Source organism: Desmodus rotundus, chromosome 8, assembly GCF_022682495.2.
Source record: "Desmodus rotundus isolate HL8 chromosome 8, HLdesRot8A.1, whole genome shotgun sequence".
Taxonomy (NCBI): domain Eukaryota; kingdom Metazoa; phylum Chordata; class Mammalia; order Chiroptera; family Phyllostomidae; genus Desmodus; species Desmodus rotundus.
In genome coordinates, this window is record NC_071394.1 from 129,963,206 (window position 1) to 129,981,166 (window position 17,961).

Genomic DNA, 17,961 nt, shown 5'->3' on the forward strand with positions numbered 1-17,961 from the left:
CTCGCACAACCAGAACTGACAGAAAATCAAACGGCAAGGAAGTCCGACACCAAGTAGATAAAAAAGAAACATACATCCAGACCAGTAGGAGGGGCGGAGCCGGGCACCTGGGCGGAGAGGACTCGCGTGGCCGTGGCGGGACCGAGACCGCGGAGTGTGGGACGAACGGGGCAGGCAGTCTGACCACTAGCAGACCCTGCAGCCCCACATTCGCGCACAGATAAACCGAGAGGGCCAGACTCAGAGTGGCGGAGAAGCGGGGCAGGCAGAGCGGTGGGTAGCACCCTGCGGCCCCACACTCCTGCATAGATAAACCGGGCCGAACAGCAGGGAGCGAAGCAGACCGTGTAACCCAGGGCTCCAGCGCAGGGGAAATAAAGCCTCAAACCTCTGATTGAAAACGCCCGTGGGGGTTGGGGCAGCAGCAGGAGAGACTCCCAGCCTCACAGGAGGGATCGTTGGAGAGACCCACAGGGGCCTAGAGCGTGCACAAGCCCACCCACTCGGGAACCAGCACCAGAGGGGCCCAGTTTGATTGTAGGCAGCTAGGGGAGTGACTGAAATCCGGTGGAGAGTGGAGCGGGCGCCATTGCTTTCTCTCGGCCCCTCCCCCACATACAGCATCACAGCGCAGCGTTACTCTGCCCTGCCCTGCCCGGGTGAACACCTAAGGCTCCGCCCCTTTAAGTAACAGAAGCTCCAAGACAAAAAAAAAAAAATGGCCCAAATGACAGAACACTTCAAAGCTCCAGAAAAAATACAACTAAGCGAGGAAGAGATAGCCAACCTATCGGATGCACAGTTCAAAACACTGGTTATTAAGACGCTCACAGAATTGATTGAATTTGTTCGAAAACTAGATGAAAAAATGAAGCCTATGCTAAGAGAAACAAAGGAAAATGTACAGGGAACCAATAGCGATGCGGAGGAAACTGGGACTCAAATCAACGGTGTGGACCAGAAGGAAGAAAGAAACATCCAACCAGAAAAGAATGAAGAAACAAGAATTCGGAAAAATGAGGAGGGGCTTAGGAACCTCCAGGACATCTTTAAACATTCCAACATCTGAATTATAGGGGTGCCAGAAGGAGAAGAGGAAGAACAAAAGAATGAAAACTTATTTGAACAATTAATGAAGGAGAACTTCCCCAGTCTGGCAAAGGAAATAGACTTCCAGGAAGTCCAGGAAGCTCAGAGAGTCCCAAAGAAGCTGGACCCAAGGAGGAACACACCAAGGCACATCATAATTGCATTACCCAAGATGAAACAGAAGGAGAGAATCTTAGAAGCAGCAAGAGAAAAGGACACAGTTACCTACAAAGGGGTTCCCATAAGGCTGTCAGCTGATTTCTCAAAAGAGACCTTACAGGCAAGAAGGGACTGGCAAGAAGTATTCCAAGTCATGAAAGGCAAGGGCCTACATCCAAGATTACTGTAACCAGCAAAGCTATCATTTAGAATGAAAGGGCAGATAAAGTGCTTCTCAGATAAGGTCAAGTTAAAGGAGTTCATCATCACCAAGCCATTATTACATGAAATGTTAAAGAGACTTATCTAAGAAAAAGAAGATAAAAATATGAACAGTAAAAATGACAGCAAACTCACAGTTATTAACAACCACACCTAAAACCAAAACAAAAGAAAACTAAGCAAACAACTAGAACAGAAACAGAACCACAGAAATGGAGATCACATGGAAGGTTATAAATAGGGGATTGGGAGGGGGAGAGAGGGGGGAAAGGTACAGAGAATAAATAGCATAAATGATAGGTGGAAAATAGGCAAGGGGAGGGTAAGAATAGTGTAGGAAATGTAGAAGCCAAAGAACTTATATGTATGACCCATGGACATGAACTATAGGAGGGGAATGTGGGAGGGCGGGGGTGGGCAGGATGGAGTTGAGGGAAGGGGTGGAAATGGGACAACTGTAATAGCATAATCAATAAAAAAAAGCAGGGTATTTAATCCCTTTCATCCATTATACTTGCGAATTGACAAAAGCTCATCCATGTGGTCCTTGTGTGCTTGACTGGGGGGCTGAAAGTTTGAGGGGAGACTGGGCATGGAGTCCTCTCTGTGTTCCAGCAGTTGTTCTGAGCCGCCACAGAGTGACCGAAGGGTCCTGGAGTGCCCACACTTCCACTGCTCAGCATCTGCAAGACTAAGGTTTGTTCTTTCACTTACTACTTACACGAGCCCAATAAATCTTAAACAACGAATTTGCCTAAAATTGTTTACATTCTAAAGCCAAAAACCCACTACTCGTGAAAACAAGCTGTTTTTAACTTTGATGAAAGTGTTTTCTTCTACTCTGGCTGGTGTAACTCAGTGGATGGAGCGCAGGCTATGGACCAAAGGGTCGCCAGTTCGATTCCCAGTCTAGGGCAGATACCTGGGTTCCAGGCCAGGTCCCCAGGAGGGGTCAAGTGAGAGGCAACCACACATTTATGTTTCTCTCCCTTTCTCCTTCCCTTCCCCTCTCTCTAAAAATAAATAAATAAAATGAAGAAAAAAAGTGTTTTCTTCTACTTGAGAACCCAACTTAAAAAAAAAAAAACACTTGGAGAGATGTTCCAATTCTTTTTTATTGAGGTGTAATTCACATGTAGTTGACTGAACACTCCGAAGACAGCTTGATGAGTTTTGACATTATGTAGACCTCTGTGAAACAATCGCCATCATGAAGATGGTGAGCACATGCATCAAGCCCCAAATTTACTCTACACTCCAACCTCTCATGTCCCCCTATTCCAAGGCAACCGCTGCTCTGTCACTATAGATTACCTTTCATTTTCTAGGATTACATAAGAAGAATCATACAATATATACTACTTAAAAATATTTTTGGCTTCTTTTACTGAGCACAATTATTTTGAGAATTACCCGTTTTTGTGTATGAGAAATTCATTCTTTTTATTGTTGAGCGATATTACATTGAATAAAGCACAATTAATCCATTTATCTGTTAGGACATTTACATGAATAATATCCCATTGTGTATATACACAGCACAATTAGATTATCCATTCATTCATTGATGGGCATTTGGGTCAATACCTTTTGGCTCTTAAGAATAATGTTGTTATAACATTCATGTACAAGTTTCTGTGTGGACATAAATGTTCATTTTTCTTGTGTATATACCTAGAGGTGAAATTGCTGGGTCACTGTTAATTCTATGTTTAACTTGTTGAAGAACCGCCAAACTATTTTGTGCTATTTTACATTTCCACCAGCAATGTACTCGCTACATACTCGCCAACACTTGTTACTGTTCATTTTCTTCTTTATCAAAGCCATCAATCGTAGTGAGTGTGGAATGGTGTCTCCTGATTTGGACCTGCACTTTTTTAATGCCCAATGATGTTGGACACCTTTTCACGTGCTTGTTAGCCATTGCATATCTTTTTATTTAAGATTTTATTTATTTATTTTTAGAGAGGAAGGGAGGGAGAAAGAGAGGGAGAGAAACATCAATGTGTGGTTGCCTCTCACGCACCCTCACCCCGGGGACCTGGCCTGCAACCCAGGCATGTGCCCTGACTGGGAATTGAACCAGTGACCCTTTGGTTTGCAGTCTGGTGCTCAATACATTGAGCACACCAGCCAGGGCCTATTTTTTATTTATTTTTATTGTTGTTCAATGACAGTTGTCCCCATTTCTCCCCCTTACTCTCCCCGTCCTACCCTCCCCCCATCTTCCACTTTCAATCCTCCTCCCTCATTATCTTTGTCCATGGGTCCTTTACACATGTTCCTTGACTTGACCCTTCCCTTCTTTCCCCCATCATTCCCCTCCTCCTTCCCCTTGAACCTCAACTTCTGAGAGGACTTAGACTTCATACCTTGACCCTGGATCTAGACCTAATACCTAGACTTCAGACCTGGATGTGGACATCAACTTAGTCCTCAACTCTGACCTCCCAGACATTAAGCCTGAAACTTAGACATGGATTTGACCTGCAACTTTGTACCTGACATTAGACTTGGACATTGGACCTGGCCCAGGACCTTGTTAACTGTACACTGAACCTAGGATTTGGACTTGGACCTTCTTAATCTATTGCTATTGCTTCATCTCCTTTGTTGGCTTGTGCAAGTATTTGTTTTCATAAATTCGATATAAATTCAAGGCTCTTCACTATCCCCAGTATTGTAGATTGTCATGGTAATGGCCCCCAAGAATTCATACTACCCAGTATCCATGTTCTCATAAAGGCCCTTCCCAAATGGACTGTGTTTGGCCATGTGACTTGCTCTGGCCAATGGGATGTTAGCAAACATGACACAAACAGAAGCTTCCTAAGCTTGTGAATGGGGGCCTGCTCTCTTGGAACCCTGAAACAACCGTGCTATGAAGAAGCTCAAGATGAAAGATCACATTGGACCCACCTGCTGAGTGCAGCCACATGAGCGAGTCCAGGTGACACCAGTGGAACCACCCAGCCAACATAGAGACACGTAAGAAGAAAGCATTACTGTTTTAAGACACTAAATTTTGAGGTGCTTTGTCATGAAGTAATTGATGACTGTCATCCTCAGCTACAACAAAAACATGGCTACCTTTAGTGGCTCTGTGCCAACCACAAAAAAAGGGAATCATAAAAACATGCCTCATAAAAACCCTGGCCGCGTAGCTCAGTTGGTTGGAGCATTGCCCCCATACGCCAAGGTTGTGAGTTTGCTCCCCGGTCAGGGCACATACAAGAGACAACCAATGAATATATAAGTGAAACAACAAATCAATGTTTCTCTCTCCCTAAAAATCAGTAATAAAAAGAACCCCCAAAAACAAAAAATTTCCTCTACTGGGCAGACACACCCTTGTTCAAAATCAAAACTTCCCCTTCCTCCAGGGCGTAGCCTGTGCCAGATGCGAGGTGCGGATTCAAGCCGCACTCAGCCCTGTCTCCGGGCGCCTTTGCGCACAGCCTAAGCTGCGCACTGTGTGTGAGCCTCACGGGAGGTTTCTATGCAATCTATCTCCACTGAACATAGGGAGAAACTTGGCTTCAAGGCGGGTTTAATTACTAATGACTCCATTAAGGATGCAGAGAAGGCACCAGGCGCAGTGCTCCCAGCCTTGACTACGGACTTGCACCGAGGAAGACAGGCCCCATGGTGCTTACCGAGAGTCACTGCAGAGTGGCTGAAAAAGGATGAACAGTTTTCAGAAGGAAGAGGAAGCGTTATTCCTCTGAGCCACCACGAACATTCCAGAGGAGAGGTGATAGAGTTAGATTCTAGAGGTGGTGGCAGTGAGGAGCCAGGCCCTCAGGCACGTGGCAGTGCCTAGTGGAGAGAGAGCCATGAGCCCCAGCCTCCCTGGTCTTAGGAGAATGCTCTGGATAGGAGGGCTCAGAAAAAAGTCTTGGCCACGCCGCCAGTCTTCACAGACCGATAGGCCTGCCTCAGGCCCCTGTGCCGGCTGCGCAGTGGACGCCGCCCTCTGGGCTGTAGCGCACAGGGCCACAGCGCAGACGGGGCTCCTCCTCCTCATACCAGTGCTGTTCGCTGAAGTCAGGGAAGAAGGCTGTGATCTCTCTACTGGCTGAAGCCACGGAGTCTGCAAGAGGACGTAAGAAAGAGAAGGGATTGTATTAGGGAGAGTAGAATGGAGGCAAGAGGCCATCATAATCAGGTTCAGAAACCAGAGCCTTGACATCTCCTGCCTGTTCCTCAGTCCTCGGGCCACATCGGCTAAGATGGCCACAAAGGGCCAGACCCCCAGTTGGGAAAAAAGCCCACCAGAAGGACCTTTCAACCTCACCATTCGGCCTGCCCACTAGCCCCAAACTACCCTCCCTTATTTGTGGCTATGGACCTGGGAGGCAGACTCACCAGAGCCATGGGTGGTGTTGCGGGTGTCAGTGAGGCCGAAACTCCCACGAATTGAATCTGGGGCCACGTGGCGTGCCCGAAACACCCTGGTGGGTCCCATCAGCGTCCTCCAGAGCTGGATGGCATCCTTGTGGGCAAGGATGTAGGCTCGGATGGGCCCACTGTGAATAAAAGGAGCATTTGTCAGTTGGGAATCTGGCCACCGGGTCTAGGACGGCACGCTGTGTGCAGGTCACCGACACAGGCACACTGTCCATCGTGAGAGTTTCATGGCCTTTCTAGCTGGGCACTGATGCTGCTCCAAATAGGTGATGGGGGTTACTGCTGATATCAAAGAAAGTCAGAGAGATCAGCAGAGTTACTAGGCAGCATTTGACAGCACTCTCCTGTAGCTACTGGATCAGTAACCACCACGGGACAGGGGCCACCGGTCAGGGCTGGCTCCGTCAGAGCCCCAAGTCTGTGTTTCTTCAGACACTGGACACTCACTACAGCTTTAAAGACTGGCGAATGGAACTGATGAATCTACGGAGGGGGAAGGGGAGACAACTCTCAGCAGATAAAGACGCTGGGACCAAAATCCGAAGTACCTGGCCATGAACTCCACCAGCCGCTGATAGAAAAAACGCCCTGCAAAGAGAGAGTACCTTCGTCAAAACACCGCTGCCCAAGAGAACCGGTTGTACTGCTGCCTCCTAACTTAGAATAATAAAAACTGTTTTAGCCCTGGCTGGTGTGGCTCAGTGGATTGAGTGCTAGCCTGAAAACCAAAGGGTTGCCGATTCGATTCCCAGTCAGGGCACATGCCTGGGTTGCAGGCCAGGTCCCCAGTTGGGGGCATATGAGAGGCAATTCATCCACATATCTCTTGCACACTGATGTTTCTCTCCCTCTCTTTCTCCCTCCCTTCCCCTCTCTCAAAAAATAAATAAATCTTAAAAAAAAAAAAAAAAAAACTGTTTTAGAGCAAAGAATGAGGCCCTTGGAGTCTGACATACCTGGGTCAGACTCCAGGCTCTGCCACTTACACCTGTGCGATTTTGCGTGACTCATTAACTTCTCTGACTCAGTTTCCTAATCTGTACACTGGGGACAATCAATACCTACCTCATAGGGCTGCTGGGAGAATTAAATGAAATCATGAGCATTGGGACAATGGCAGGCAGGGCAAACATTCACTAAATGTTAACTACTGACTGATATTCTCAGGACATAAAACTCAGTTTCCGGTTGGGACTGTGAAGTAGAACCTTTCCAGAAAATATTAAAAACCAAACCAAACCCTGATAATCATGAAAAGCTTGAGTAAATACCGAGCCTTGAGACTGGCGGCGAGTTTACAGCTGGTGGGAGAGCGCCTGGGTCATGTGCCCAGGCCAATCCGCCTCGCCCGCCCCCTGGGACGGGGAAGCCTCCCACTCAGAAGGCTGTTGAGCCTACCTTCATGCTCTTGGTAAAACCTCCGGCAATCTTCTTTCCGCCACACAAGCTCTCTCATTCGCACAATAAGGAACTTGTTGCTCAGAATCTGCTGATGAACAGCCTAGGATGAACGTCACCGCAAAGACAAAAATCAGTCAGCAGGGCCGCCTGAGTGAACAAAAGGCTGACCAAAGGAACCTTGAGGACCCGTGGGAGCCCAGGACTTGACAGCCTGTACCTCGCTGGACCAGAAGAGAAGATGGTGGGGTGACGTGAAGCCCTTCGGTCACACAGCCGAATGTGAGCCTTGGGTGGAGGGGCAGGAAGCACTGTGACTGCCTGCCACCCCCACCCCCTGCCGTTCCTATAGTCCCTCAAGCCAAGCCCACCAGACCCACCACTCAGACCATCATAAGCATCTCTTGATAGTGGCCCTGCCCTGAATTTCTCCCTCTCTATCATAGCATCACACCCGACAAGTCAAAAACATGGTAACTTAGGTCACACTCTGGTCAGAAGTGTTTGTATGGCTCCTATTGTTCATGGAGGAAGAGCGACCACTCTAGTCTCGTGCTCTGGTCCTCACGGCTGTAGTTCCCTGCCTCTAGTCCCACGAATTCAGCCCGCCTGTGGCCCTCAGACACACCACTCCCGCCTCAGCACCTCCGTTCTGCAGGACGCTTGTCCTTCAGGATTGGTGCGTAGTCTCAACGCTTGCAAGCCACCATTCCTGATGGCTCTGGTCTCTCTTGGCACCCCAGTGGGCTTACTTAGCAGGCCTGCTCAGCTATACTTACCAAACTATTGTAAGTAGGGGGTGCTAAAACAACCCTCACCTAGCCCACCAAGTTGCCTTCCCTAAATCTCCAGGACTGTGAATATCATGCAAAATGATTGTTACATGCCATGACAAGAGAGACTTTTTATGTGTAATTAAGGTTACTATCAGTGGACTTTGCTTTAATCAAAAGGGAGAGTACCCAGACGGGCCTAACTAATCACATGGGCTCTTTAACAGCAGAGATGTATCCGGCTGGGAGATACAGGAGAAGTCAGGGGGGCCTGAAGATTCGATGCACCACTGCTGTCTTGGAGACAGACTGGGCCGTCAGATGAGGGATGTGACTGGTCCTTAGAGACTGAGGGCTATCCCACCTATGGCAAGGACACAGGGCCCTCAGTCCTATAACCACAGGAACCGAATTCTGCCAACAACCCGAGTAAGTCTGGGAGTGGATTCTTTCCCAGATGTCCAGATAAGGGCCCAGTCGGCTGATACCTTGACTTTGGCTTTGTGAAACCACAAGGAAAGAACCTGGCCAAGCCTCCTGTACCTCAAACTCTAGAACTGTGAATTAATAAAGGAGTGTTGCTTAAAGCTACTAAGTTTGTGGTAATTTTTACGTAGCAACGGAACACTAATGCACATAAACTGTCTTGAGGTTTGGTTCCCCTTATTATTACATGGGATTCTTTCTTATATTTTATATCTGCCCAATTGTCCAGCAGGTTTTTAGTCTTCTTAGGGTCGGAGTCCATGGCTCCTAGCTCTGCCTCCATGGTATCCAGCACAGGACTGTGTTGTCAGCCTTCACAAGGGGCCCTGTGGCACCTGAAACAGAAGTAATGTCCAGGGCATACAGCAGAGGCTCAGGATTCATTCTTACCTCCAGAATCAGTGGGTGAGCCACTGCATCAGGCTTGATCAGGGCCAGGGTAAGCTGCAGAGCCTGAGGGCTTCGCAAGATCGAGGTCATCCCGCTCTCCCGCTCCTGCCATCAGAGCTGGATTAGGGACCCATTGGGGCTGCACTTCCCCCGCTTCCTACTCTGGAGCCATGCAGCTTTGCAAGCCAACAGTATTCCCATCCCTATCACTGAGAAAGCACATGACAGGTACACGGGAAGGCTGCACACGTTATTGTATACACATGTATACTGTTGTATTTAATGGCCCATTTGTGCTCGTGGGATGGAGGGAAGGGGTGGCGGAGTGGACACCGGGGCTGCCTGTGGAATACCTTATTTGGTTTGGGCCACTGTAAACCTACAGAGGAGTGGCCCATTCGAGAGAAATTCCAGCTTAAACACTACCTGCCTCTCCCAATATTCCCTTCCCTTCCTAACTGCCCTCTGTGTTTCAGAGTATTTACAACTTACACTTCTCAACGGCCAGGCCACAAGGGTAGAGCATGTGCTCCCACTGCCAAGGCCCTCTCCCTGATAGAGCTCTCCCAGTGACTGTAGAACTGGAGGATGGGACAGACAAGCACTGGGATGCTGGCAGGGTACCAAAGAGTCTGCTAGATACACACCATCTCTTACCTACTCTTACAGATCAGTCAGGATCTTCCTGCCCAACTCAAACCCTGTAATACACTCAGCTACTCTCAACGACAAGGCTTACAGATGTGCAACCCCCAGTTCAGGGACTAGCTCTGACCATGTCGTATCTGAAACAGCTGAAACGGTACTTGGCACAAAGGTGCTTGATCAGTTTTATTAAGTGAACCAATATAGTCTTATTGCACTCATACTTGTATTTCTAGTGTCTCACATGCTGTAAGAGCTCAATAAATAATTGTGGAAATGACATACAGAACATTAAAGTATTCTATACTCTGGACTAAGAGAATCTGAGATCTGTTCCAACTACGAACTTCTATTTACATGTGAAAAATTGATCATCTCTGCAGGACTAAGGACTAGGTCTCGAAACATATCTGGTGGAACCCCTACCTTTGCCAACAAACAGAGAAGGCTTCCATGAACACACGCAGGGCCAGTCTGGCCAACACCCTCATTTCACGTAGCCTGAAAGTAACCTGACAATCACATTCAAAGCACTGTCAGAGCCCGGCTCAAACGTAGAAACTATGGCAAGGTCTCTTCTCCTCATGCCCTTTCTATACCTTTCAGTGAACCACAAAGCTAAGCCCAGTCTAGCCAGTACAAGATGGGCCAACCCAATCTCCCTAGTATCTCAGGTGGTGAGTCACCCAAAGCACACAGAATCTTCACCATATATCTAGGGAGAGACATTCCTGACACCTCCCCTCCCTCCCCTTCCACATGTACGCTATCGCTAAATTCTGGTCCTTTTACCTAACCAACATAATATCTCAAATCCATAAAATTCTCTCCCTCTCAACCACCATCACCGAGTCCAAGACAGCGTTGGTCCACCCTCCCTCCACTCCTGCAGCCGTCTCCTGAATGGCCTTCCAGTTTCTACTCTTGCCTCCCTCTATAATTTGTCCTCCACACAGCAGCCAGAGAACTACAAATGCAAATCCAGGTATCATTCCCCTCCTTAACCCCTGAAAGTATACCATGCTTTTATAATAAAACCCCAAAACCCTGTCGTGGCCCACTAGGCTTTGCATGATCGGATCCCCGCGTACCTCTCTAGCCTCGTCTAGAACCCCACATCCCTGAACTTTCTTCTGCTCCAGCCTTATGGGCCTTATAGCTCCAAGACTTTCTGGCCTAACAGCGTTTGTGTGAGGAGTTTTCGCAGCCAGAAAGTGCTCCCTCTGGTTTCTCCTACTCACCTACTAGATCTTAGCTCACTTCTCCTGTAATACTTTCTCAGGGCTCCTTGCACGCTTTTGTCAGTTCTGTCTTCCCCACTAAAGGCCAGTGCCACGAAAGCGGGGGTCTGTTTTGCTCAGCATCGAATCCTCGGTACTTGTGCAGAGTGTCTAGCACAGAGCTCGCTCTGAACAGTATTTGTTGAACGAATTAATCAATGAACCTGATCCAGCTATTCCAAGTCCAGGCTGCGAGAAGCCTCCAGGGGAGGACGTGTGTGGGTCCTTTCCTAATGCCAACTCTAACTGTCTTGGTTCTTAGTTTACAACAAATGATGACAGGTCGAGAAACGTGCTCAACTTAAAGGTCACTCCATCAGAGAATTACAAATTTTAGAAGCTGCCTGGGCATTTGCTCCTATACCTGAGGCACCTATTCCTCTGCTTCCAGAAGGCAGCATCCAAGCCCCTCGTCCTTGCCAGAGTGGCGGGGACTTGCAGGCCTCAACTCAGCCTCCGCCCCCCAACACGTGAGGCCCCGCCATCCAATCCCCCAGGCTCACAATCTTATACCCGCCCCCACCCCCGCTCCCCTCCATTTCTCCAAATCTGCAGCCACACGATCCCTTCTCCTGGTACCCGGGACAATGTCCAGATTCTGGGATATTCGGAGCCTCAGTCCAGCTGGAGTGTGGGTCCCGATTCACCTAGTCCTCCAGCAGCGTGGCTCGGCCACCAGGCGCCGTGCTAGCCAGCCTGCGCGGCCACGCGGGGTCCTTCAGGCGTTCGGGGGGCAGCCCCGCTGGGGTCCTTGCTGGGGACCTCTGGCATGCCGGAAGTGGAGTGAAGGGGGGTGTGAACCGGTGGAGGTGGCCGTTCTGTGGGGATTATCAAGGTGGCTGCAGCTTGCAGCAGGAGGGTCACTGCTGGTGGCCCTCGTCGCTCTGCAGCACCAGGCGGGAGCGGCCCCTCGGAGCGTAGCGGGGACTCCCTCCTTCGAGATGGAGGGCGGGCCGGGGTACCCAGGACAGGATGGGCGGTCCGGGGTGGCAGCCTGGCGGAGGGCAGTGCCCGCCAGCGGCGCCACTGGCATGCACCTTGCCCGCCCCTTGTATTCTTTGTCTCTCGCAAGGGTGGTGACGCCCAGTGTTTGTCGGAACTGCGAGAAGGGCTTGTGTGCTCAATCGTGAGGGCAGCTGCAGGCAGCAGCCACTGAAAAGCTTTGGAGCGCGGAGCGATCACATAGGCTGGAAGGAGCAACACGAATGTGGGGTGGGTGAGGCAGGATTCTTGGCTGGAGTCCAGGTGTACCCGGGGCGTGAGGGAAACTAGCCGGAAGGATCCGGCTTGTGGAGCAGGTTCCCCCGGGGTCTGTTGAAGTAGTCCAGGGTGAGGAGGCCAGAACTGGGGTTTTCCTGGAGCGTAGTCTCAGGTATGGAGAGGGCACAGTTTTTTCTTGGAGGGAATCAGAGAATTTGAGAGGGAGGATAACAACGACAACTGTCATCAATTTAAATATTTTCCCAGCTGACTCTAGTGTCTGCATGTCCGGGTGTCGCACTCCTGGAACGTTGGTAGGAGGTCTGCGGTCCTGGCAGCTTGTTGCCACAATGGTCTGTAGGAAACCGTTTTATAGTTGCTTTGACCAGCCTCGGCCACAAACCTACATAATGAAAGTAAGGGCAGATGTGATTTTAGGGGGAGACCCAATTCATAACTCCCTTTTTCTGAGCTTAGGCTCAGAACCAAGAGAAAGGGAGGAATGGCAGGCAGCGGGAGGCCGAATGTCAGCTCAATCAGTACAGATGGACGTGTCGGAAAACAGTGTGAGAGCCAAATGCACCTGCCTGCTAACTCTGCTACCCAGGTTCAATGCCGAGTCTTGTAAGTCAGTCTCACTTAAAACAATGGCAGCCACAAAAAGAATGTAAATAGTTAACAGGACATAATTATCCCAGCACTGCCCCACATCCACAAAACCGAGAAAGCAGGCCAATCCCCAGCTCCTGGCAGATACCAGGCAACATTCTGTCGGTAGAAAGCTGTCGGGTGGGCTGGGTGGAGGAGGGCAAAGGGGGGAAAATTGGGACAACTGTAATAGAATAACAATAAAAGAATTTTTAAAAACCTGTCAAAAGATCCTGATACTGATTGATATCTGAGGCAAGGTGAATAGGCTAGAAAGTCTTCATTCCGTTTCGCTGAGACTCGAGTATTCTATGCCAGTTTTTCAGAGTCTCCAACTTGTGAGTCTAAATTCGGTGAGGAGAATCCCCCTTTAAGAGGTTAATTATGACCTATGTTCATTGTATCCTGAGGGGCATCAACCTGTGGCTGGTCCCGTGTGTAGACAGCGGTATCCATGGCAGCCCCGGCCAGGCCGTCTTTGAGAGCCAGGCCTTTCTTTTTCACCCAGCGTGTTTGTTTCTTGATACTGTCTCCCCTTTAGCTCCTCTGTTTCTGCCACCCCAGGGCCACTTTGAGGGCAGGCTCCAACGACAGGTCCCTCAGGTCCCTCCCTGCCTGTGAACAGTCCTCAGGGGCCTCTGCCTTGTGCTGTTGAGTGGCTCAGGCCCAGGACACCTGCCTCCTGGGAAGGAAGGGGGTTCTTTACCCCATTCGTTTCCGCTGAGAATTACTTTCGGGAGGTTTTCTTTTTAGCTGAAGTTGCTGTTCTGGTTTCTAAACTTTGTTCCCCTAGGGACCTAGTGAGAATTGAGACTTCTTCCATGTGTTCCTCAAGATACTATCCTCAGCTTCTGGGTGTGTCTGCTGAGTAGATTTCTTTCCGAAATTTCTCTTTTGACGTGTTTCTCTCTGCTGTTCCCCTACTCCTTTCCAGAAGGCACGCTGACTGAGTTTTTTACAGTTTACTGTTGGAGAGAGGGAAGACCCATGGAGTTGGCTCTTTGCCAAGCTACAGGAAATAAGGAGGAAATGAGCCTCCTTAGAAAATCTCTCTTGCCCTGGCTGGTGTGGCTCAGTTGGAACACCGTCCTGAACATCAAAAGAATGTGGGTTCCATCCTCTGTCAGGGTGCGTATGGGAAGCAACCAATCAATGTTTCTCTCACTTTCCCTTCCTCTCTAAAATCAATAAACATTTTTTTTAATTACAAAAAAATGTGCTCTAGCTGGTGTGGCTCAGTGGATTGAGCATGGGCCTGCGAACCAAGGGGCCACCGGTTCAATGCCAGTCAGGGCACATGCCCGGGTTGCGGGCCAGTCCGCGTTTTAGGATGTGTGGGAAGGGCAACCAATTGATGTTTCTCACATCAATGTTTCTCTTCTCTTTCTCCCTCCCTTCCCCTCTCTCTCTAAAAATAAATAAATACAATCTTTAAAAACACCCCAAACCCTTGCTTATCAACAATGTGGCCAACATTCAACACAGCCAACTCGAAGAGTGTTTGAAATGCCTCACATTTCTCACCCGGCCTCTTTTAGGTTCTGTGCCATAGCATCGGATCTGAACATCCCTTTGAATCAAACTTAACCCTCCACCCCTGCCGAAAGAGAGAGCTGCCTCCTGTGCAGCTTCCAAACACAGCGGAACCTGTGCCCAACGGGTTCCCACGTAGGAGGGAAGCAGGGGCCAAGTTATATGTGCCTTGCTTCACATATATGCACGTATTTTTTCATCCATGCTCAGTTTAACGTGTGCATGTGTCTATATGTCTCCCTAGGACCATAAGCAAATATTTATGTAAGAACCTGCAATTCATTCTAATAAAATCCTCACTGTGGATTGTATGGAACTCTAAGCCTTGGTTTCTTTGTCTGTAAAACAAGGCTGTACTTAAATTTGTTGAGAAACTTAAGTTAGTGCTTGTGAAGCATTTAGAAACTTTAATGTGGCCAGGCACTACTCCAAGTATTGTGCTCAAGAAAATTCTGAATCTCTCACGGTGTGGTTAAAATTGCTCCAACCAGATCCTGATGCATTGAAAGCCACGTCACTCACCTGGCGCTTACTCAGCTTCACAATGACCAGGGCCCCCTCTTGTAAATAGTGCTGCTCCTGAGGCACCTGCTCCCTCGTGTAGACGTCTGGCCATTTGTTCATAATCTGCACAAGAACAGAGGGAGCCCATGGCACAAAGTCGTGTAGTTTTGGGATGAGAATGCAGAAGAGCTGATCTTTTAAAAAGATATGTCTTATTAACTGAGAAAAATGTTTGCCGGCCAGATTTTCTGCTGAGAATCGTTTACTGAAGAAGCAAATCAGTGAGTCTGATCCTAACTGTTGGCTTCCTCCAGGGCCAGCATTCTCCTCTAACGGGGGGGAGACTTTGAGAGGCACTCGTTACATTTCACTCGATCATCCACGGACGGATTCAGCGGCTCTGTAATTCTCCATGGCGCGAGTTCAGGGCTTTTCCTGCAAAAGAAGTGTGTGCTTAGAAAAATCAAACTTGGGGAAATGAAGAGAAAAACTACCACATCTAGTCCAGCAGGAGGAATGCTAACAATTATTCTAGGAATTCAGGCAGACTAGAGGCATTCTAATTTCACTGAAGAAGAAATACAGCACAGTGGAAGTGGGCAGAGGAGAGCGAAGGATGTGGATGCCTCTGAGTCTTCGGCCCCCGGGAGGGCTATGGGGCAGAAACGGTGGAGAGCCGTCAGAAAGCTTAAGTTATGATCCAGGAGCGTGGGCTGTCTCTCATGTGATCTTAAACATCCTCAACGTTTGGGGCAGTTTTGAGGAGAAAGGTTAATTTCCAGATAGTTCATAGTCTTTATTTCTATTTTGAGTGGTGCATTATTTTTATTTTACTTTCTAATTAGGTGTTAACTGCCGTAAAGAAATGTTACTGATTTTGTAGGTTGACCATGCGCCCAGCGAATTTCAGACCCCCCTGCACAGTGTTAGTAGTTTGTGATTCCGCCCACCCCTGGGTTGATGAATATAGTATCTTCATTTCCACCATAGGCAGACTGAAGTACCATCTAGTAAACAGACGAAAGTGGAGAGACTTGAATAAAATAACACAGGCATTGCTTGCTCACGGAGTGGCCCCCTGGGGCAGGTGCTTTGCAGCTGTCTTCTCACTAGTGTTCCAGGTACAGGCTTAGGGATGGGAAATTTTATGTATCAACTTGGCTGGGCCATGGTGCCCAGATATTTGGCGACATACTCTGAATATTTCTGAGAAGTGTTTTTGGATGAGGTTAATCGTTAAATCAGAGACCTTTGAGGAAAGCGGGTTGTCCTCCAGAATGGGGGCAGCCTCATCTATCAGCTGAAGCCCTGAATAGAACAAAGACTACCCCAAGGGAAAAGAAATTCTGCTAGAAGACAGCCTTGGATACCACTTGATGGATATCCTTCAGTTTAAAGGCACTTTTTTTAAGTTAGAAGTTTGAAATGGACGCAGGACCAGAGGTTTATTTGACTAGGGCTGTGGCCCAGACAGAAGAGAAAGTGATTCAGCAGGATTTTCTGTGAATTAGCCCAGGTCACAGGAATCTGACAGAAGTAGGGATTTTGTGAGGTCCCATTACAATGACCCCCAAATCATAAAAAGTCTTTTGATTTCTCTTTAGTGGGAGTAGAGAGCATTCCAGGTGTGGACCTCCAAGTGTGTGATATGCACACTGGTCTGTAATCCTGTGAGCCTTGTGAACTTGTCATTGAGACTGTATCAGGAGATACTGTCATAAAATTATTACAAAATTATATAATTGTGTTTTTATCTGCTTTACCTGCTATCTTCTTTATTTTCTCTTTCAAAATGATTTGTCCCCATCCCAGGTCCATGCCTCAGAACAGTACAATGATCTCTACGGTGTCAGCCGAGCTCTTGCTGGGGCCCTGTGACCCTCACTTCAAAGGCACAGTAGCTAGAGCAGGGAGGGCTGAGCAAGGCCTGGACCAGTCACCCTCAGAATCACCTCCCAGTTAGTGTCTTTTGTGAATGTCCCAGAAATTAGACGCAGCAGGGAAGGAAAAGGGTGGAATAGATGTTCTGTACTGTTGAATTATCAGGCCAAAATACATTTCTTTTCCCAGAAGATGTTATTTTTGAGATGGCTTGGAAAATCTGAACATGAAGCATGTATTAGAAGATGACAAGGAACGAATTAGGTGTAAAACAGCATTTTTGGTAAGGGAACGTCTTCTCTCGTTAGAGACGCACCCTGAAGTCGGTAGGAGGGAAATGACATGCTGTCTGAGATATGTGTTAGTAAATTTCAGCAAAGGTAAGTAACAGGAATGAGATGTGGCAAACACTGCACTTTGTAGAACCTGTATAATAGGCATATGAGGTTTATTATATTACCTTTAACTTCATGTGTGCTTGAAATTTTTCATAACAAAAGATTTAAAACTCTACAACAGTGAGTGCTTAATTATATTTGGTTCACTCCTAAAAATGAAAAGTACTTTACTCACACATGGTCCATCATGCAGCTTAGTTACATTATGCCTTTCATATCTGGAAGAAATTATATTTTAAAATGATTATTTTTGCTCTATGATATGTTATGACTAAGTTTTACTTGGTAATCTTTAGCTAAGTTTGAGAAGGAAACATTCTGCTAATAGTGAATTCTTATTTAATAAATATTTTAAAATATCATAGAGATAGGTCTTTATTTGTCAAAGGGGTTGAATGTATAAAACATACTCATCCTTAAATCAAATCCAGAAAATTCAAAACAATCTTGAATAGTTAAGTAGAAATACAGAGTATTAGAAAGAGAATGTGCATTAAAGTTAAAATACGTATTTAATGAAAGTTAAGGCATTACTAGTGACCTTAAAGAAATAAAAATGATTATAAGGGAACACTGTGAACAATTGTACGTCAATAAGTTAGATAACCTGGATGAAATGGACAAACTCCTAGAAATGCACAAATTACCTAATCTGATTCAAGAGCAAACAGAAAATCAATAGACCTACATCAGGAGACTGAATCAGGAAGAAAACACAAAGAAAAACTTAGGATCAGATGTCTTCATTAGTAAATTTAAACAAACATTTTCAGCAGATTTAATACCAATCTTTCTCAAATGTTTCTGAATAATAGAAGAGGAATAAACACTCCTAAATCATTCTACAAAGCCATAATTCCCACAATAGCAAAGGCAGACAAAAACATCTCAGAAAAAGGAAACTATAGACAAGCATCCCTTACAAATATGATGCAAAAATTC

General features: G+C 47.4%; 1 protein-coding gene across 8 annotated transcripts; it reads right to left on the reverse strand.

The window, feature by feature from the left end:
* Positions 1–738: 738 nt before the first annotated feature.
* NME6 (NME/NM23 nucleoside diphosphate kinase 6) lies at positions 739–11,644 on the reverse strand. Of its 8 annotated transcripts, none has more exons than XR_006656272.3 (7): positions 11,435–11,641; positions 8,931–9,035; positions 7,282–7,384; positions 6,432–6,471; positions 5,842–6,002; positions 5,130–5,566; positions 739–2,153 (listed from the first exon to the last, which is right to left on the reverse strand). XR_006656272.3 is itself a non-coding variant. In XM_045200074.3 (6 exons), the coding sequence occupies exons 2-6, from the start codon at positions 9,018–9,020 to the stop codon at positions 5,412–5,414; spliced, it is 549 nt and encodes a 182-aa protein (XP_045056009.1). In that variant the 5' UTR covers positions 9,021–9,035; positions 11,503–11,644; the 3' UTR covers positions 2,887–5,411. The 8 variants fall into 8 exon arrangements, 5 of the variants coding, with proteins under 5 accessions (XP_045056009.1, XP_024421977.1, XP_024421976.1 ...); XR_006656271.3 differs by having other exon boundaries at positions 739–2,161; XR_008427524.2 differs by lacking the exon at positions 739–2,153 and adding an exon at positions 2,887–3,404 and having other exon boundaries at positions 4,393–5,566.
* Positions 11,645–17,961: the final 6,317 nt, after the last annotated feature.

Excerpts from the sequence above, each read along its gene's own strand:
- NME6 (XM_045200074.3), bottom strand. The coding sequence starts at position 9,020 with ATGACCTCGATCTTGCGAAGCCCTCAGGCTCTGCAGCTTACCCTGGCC. Across the intron at positions 7,385-8,930 it reads CTCACCCACTGATTCTGGAG|GCTGTTCATCAGCAGATTCT; the intron begins GTAAGAATGAAT and ends CGTTCATCCTAG. Across the intron at positions 6,472-7,281 it reads GTTTTACCAAGAGCATGAAG|GGCGTTTTTTCTATCAGCGG; the intron begins GTAGGCTCAACA and ends CTCTCTTTGCAG.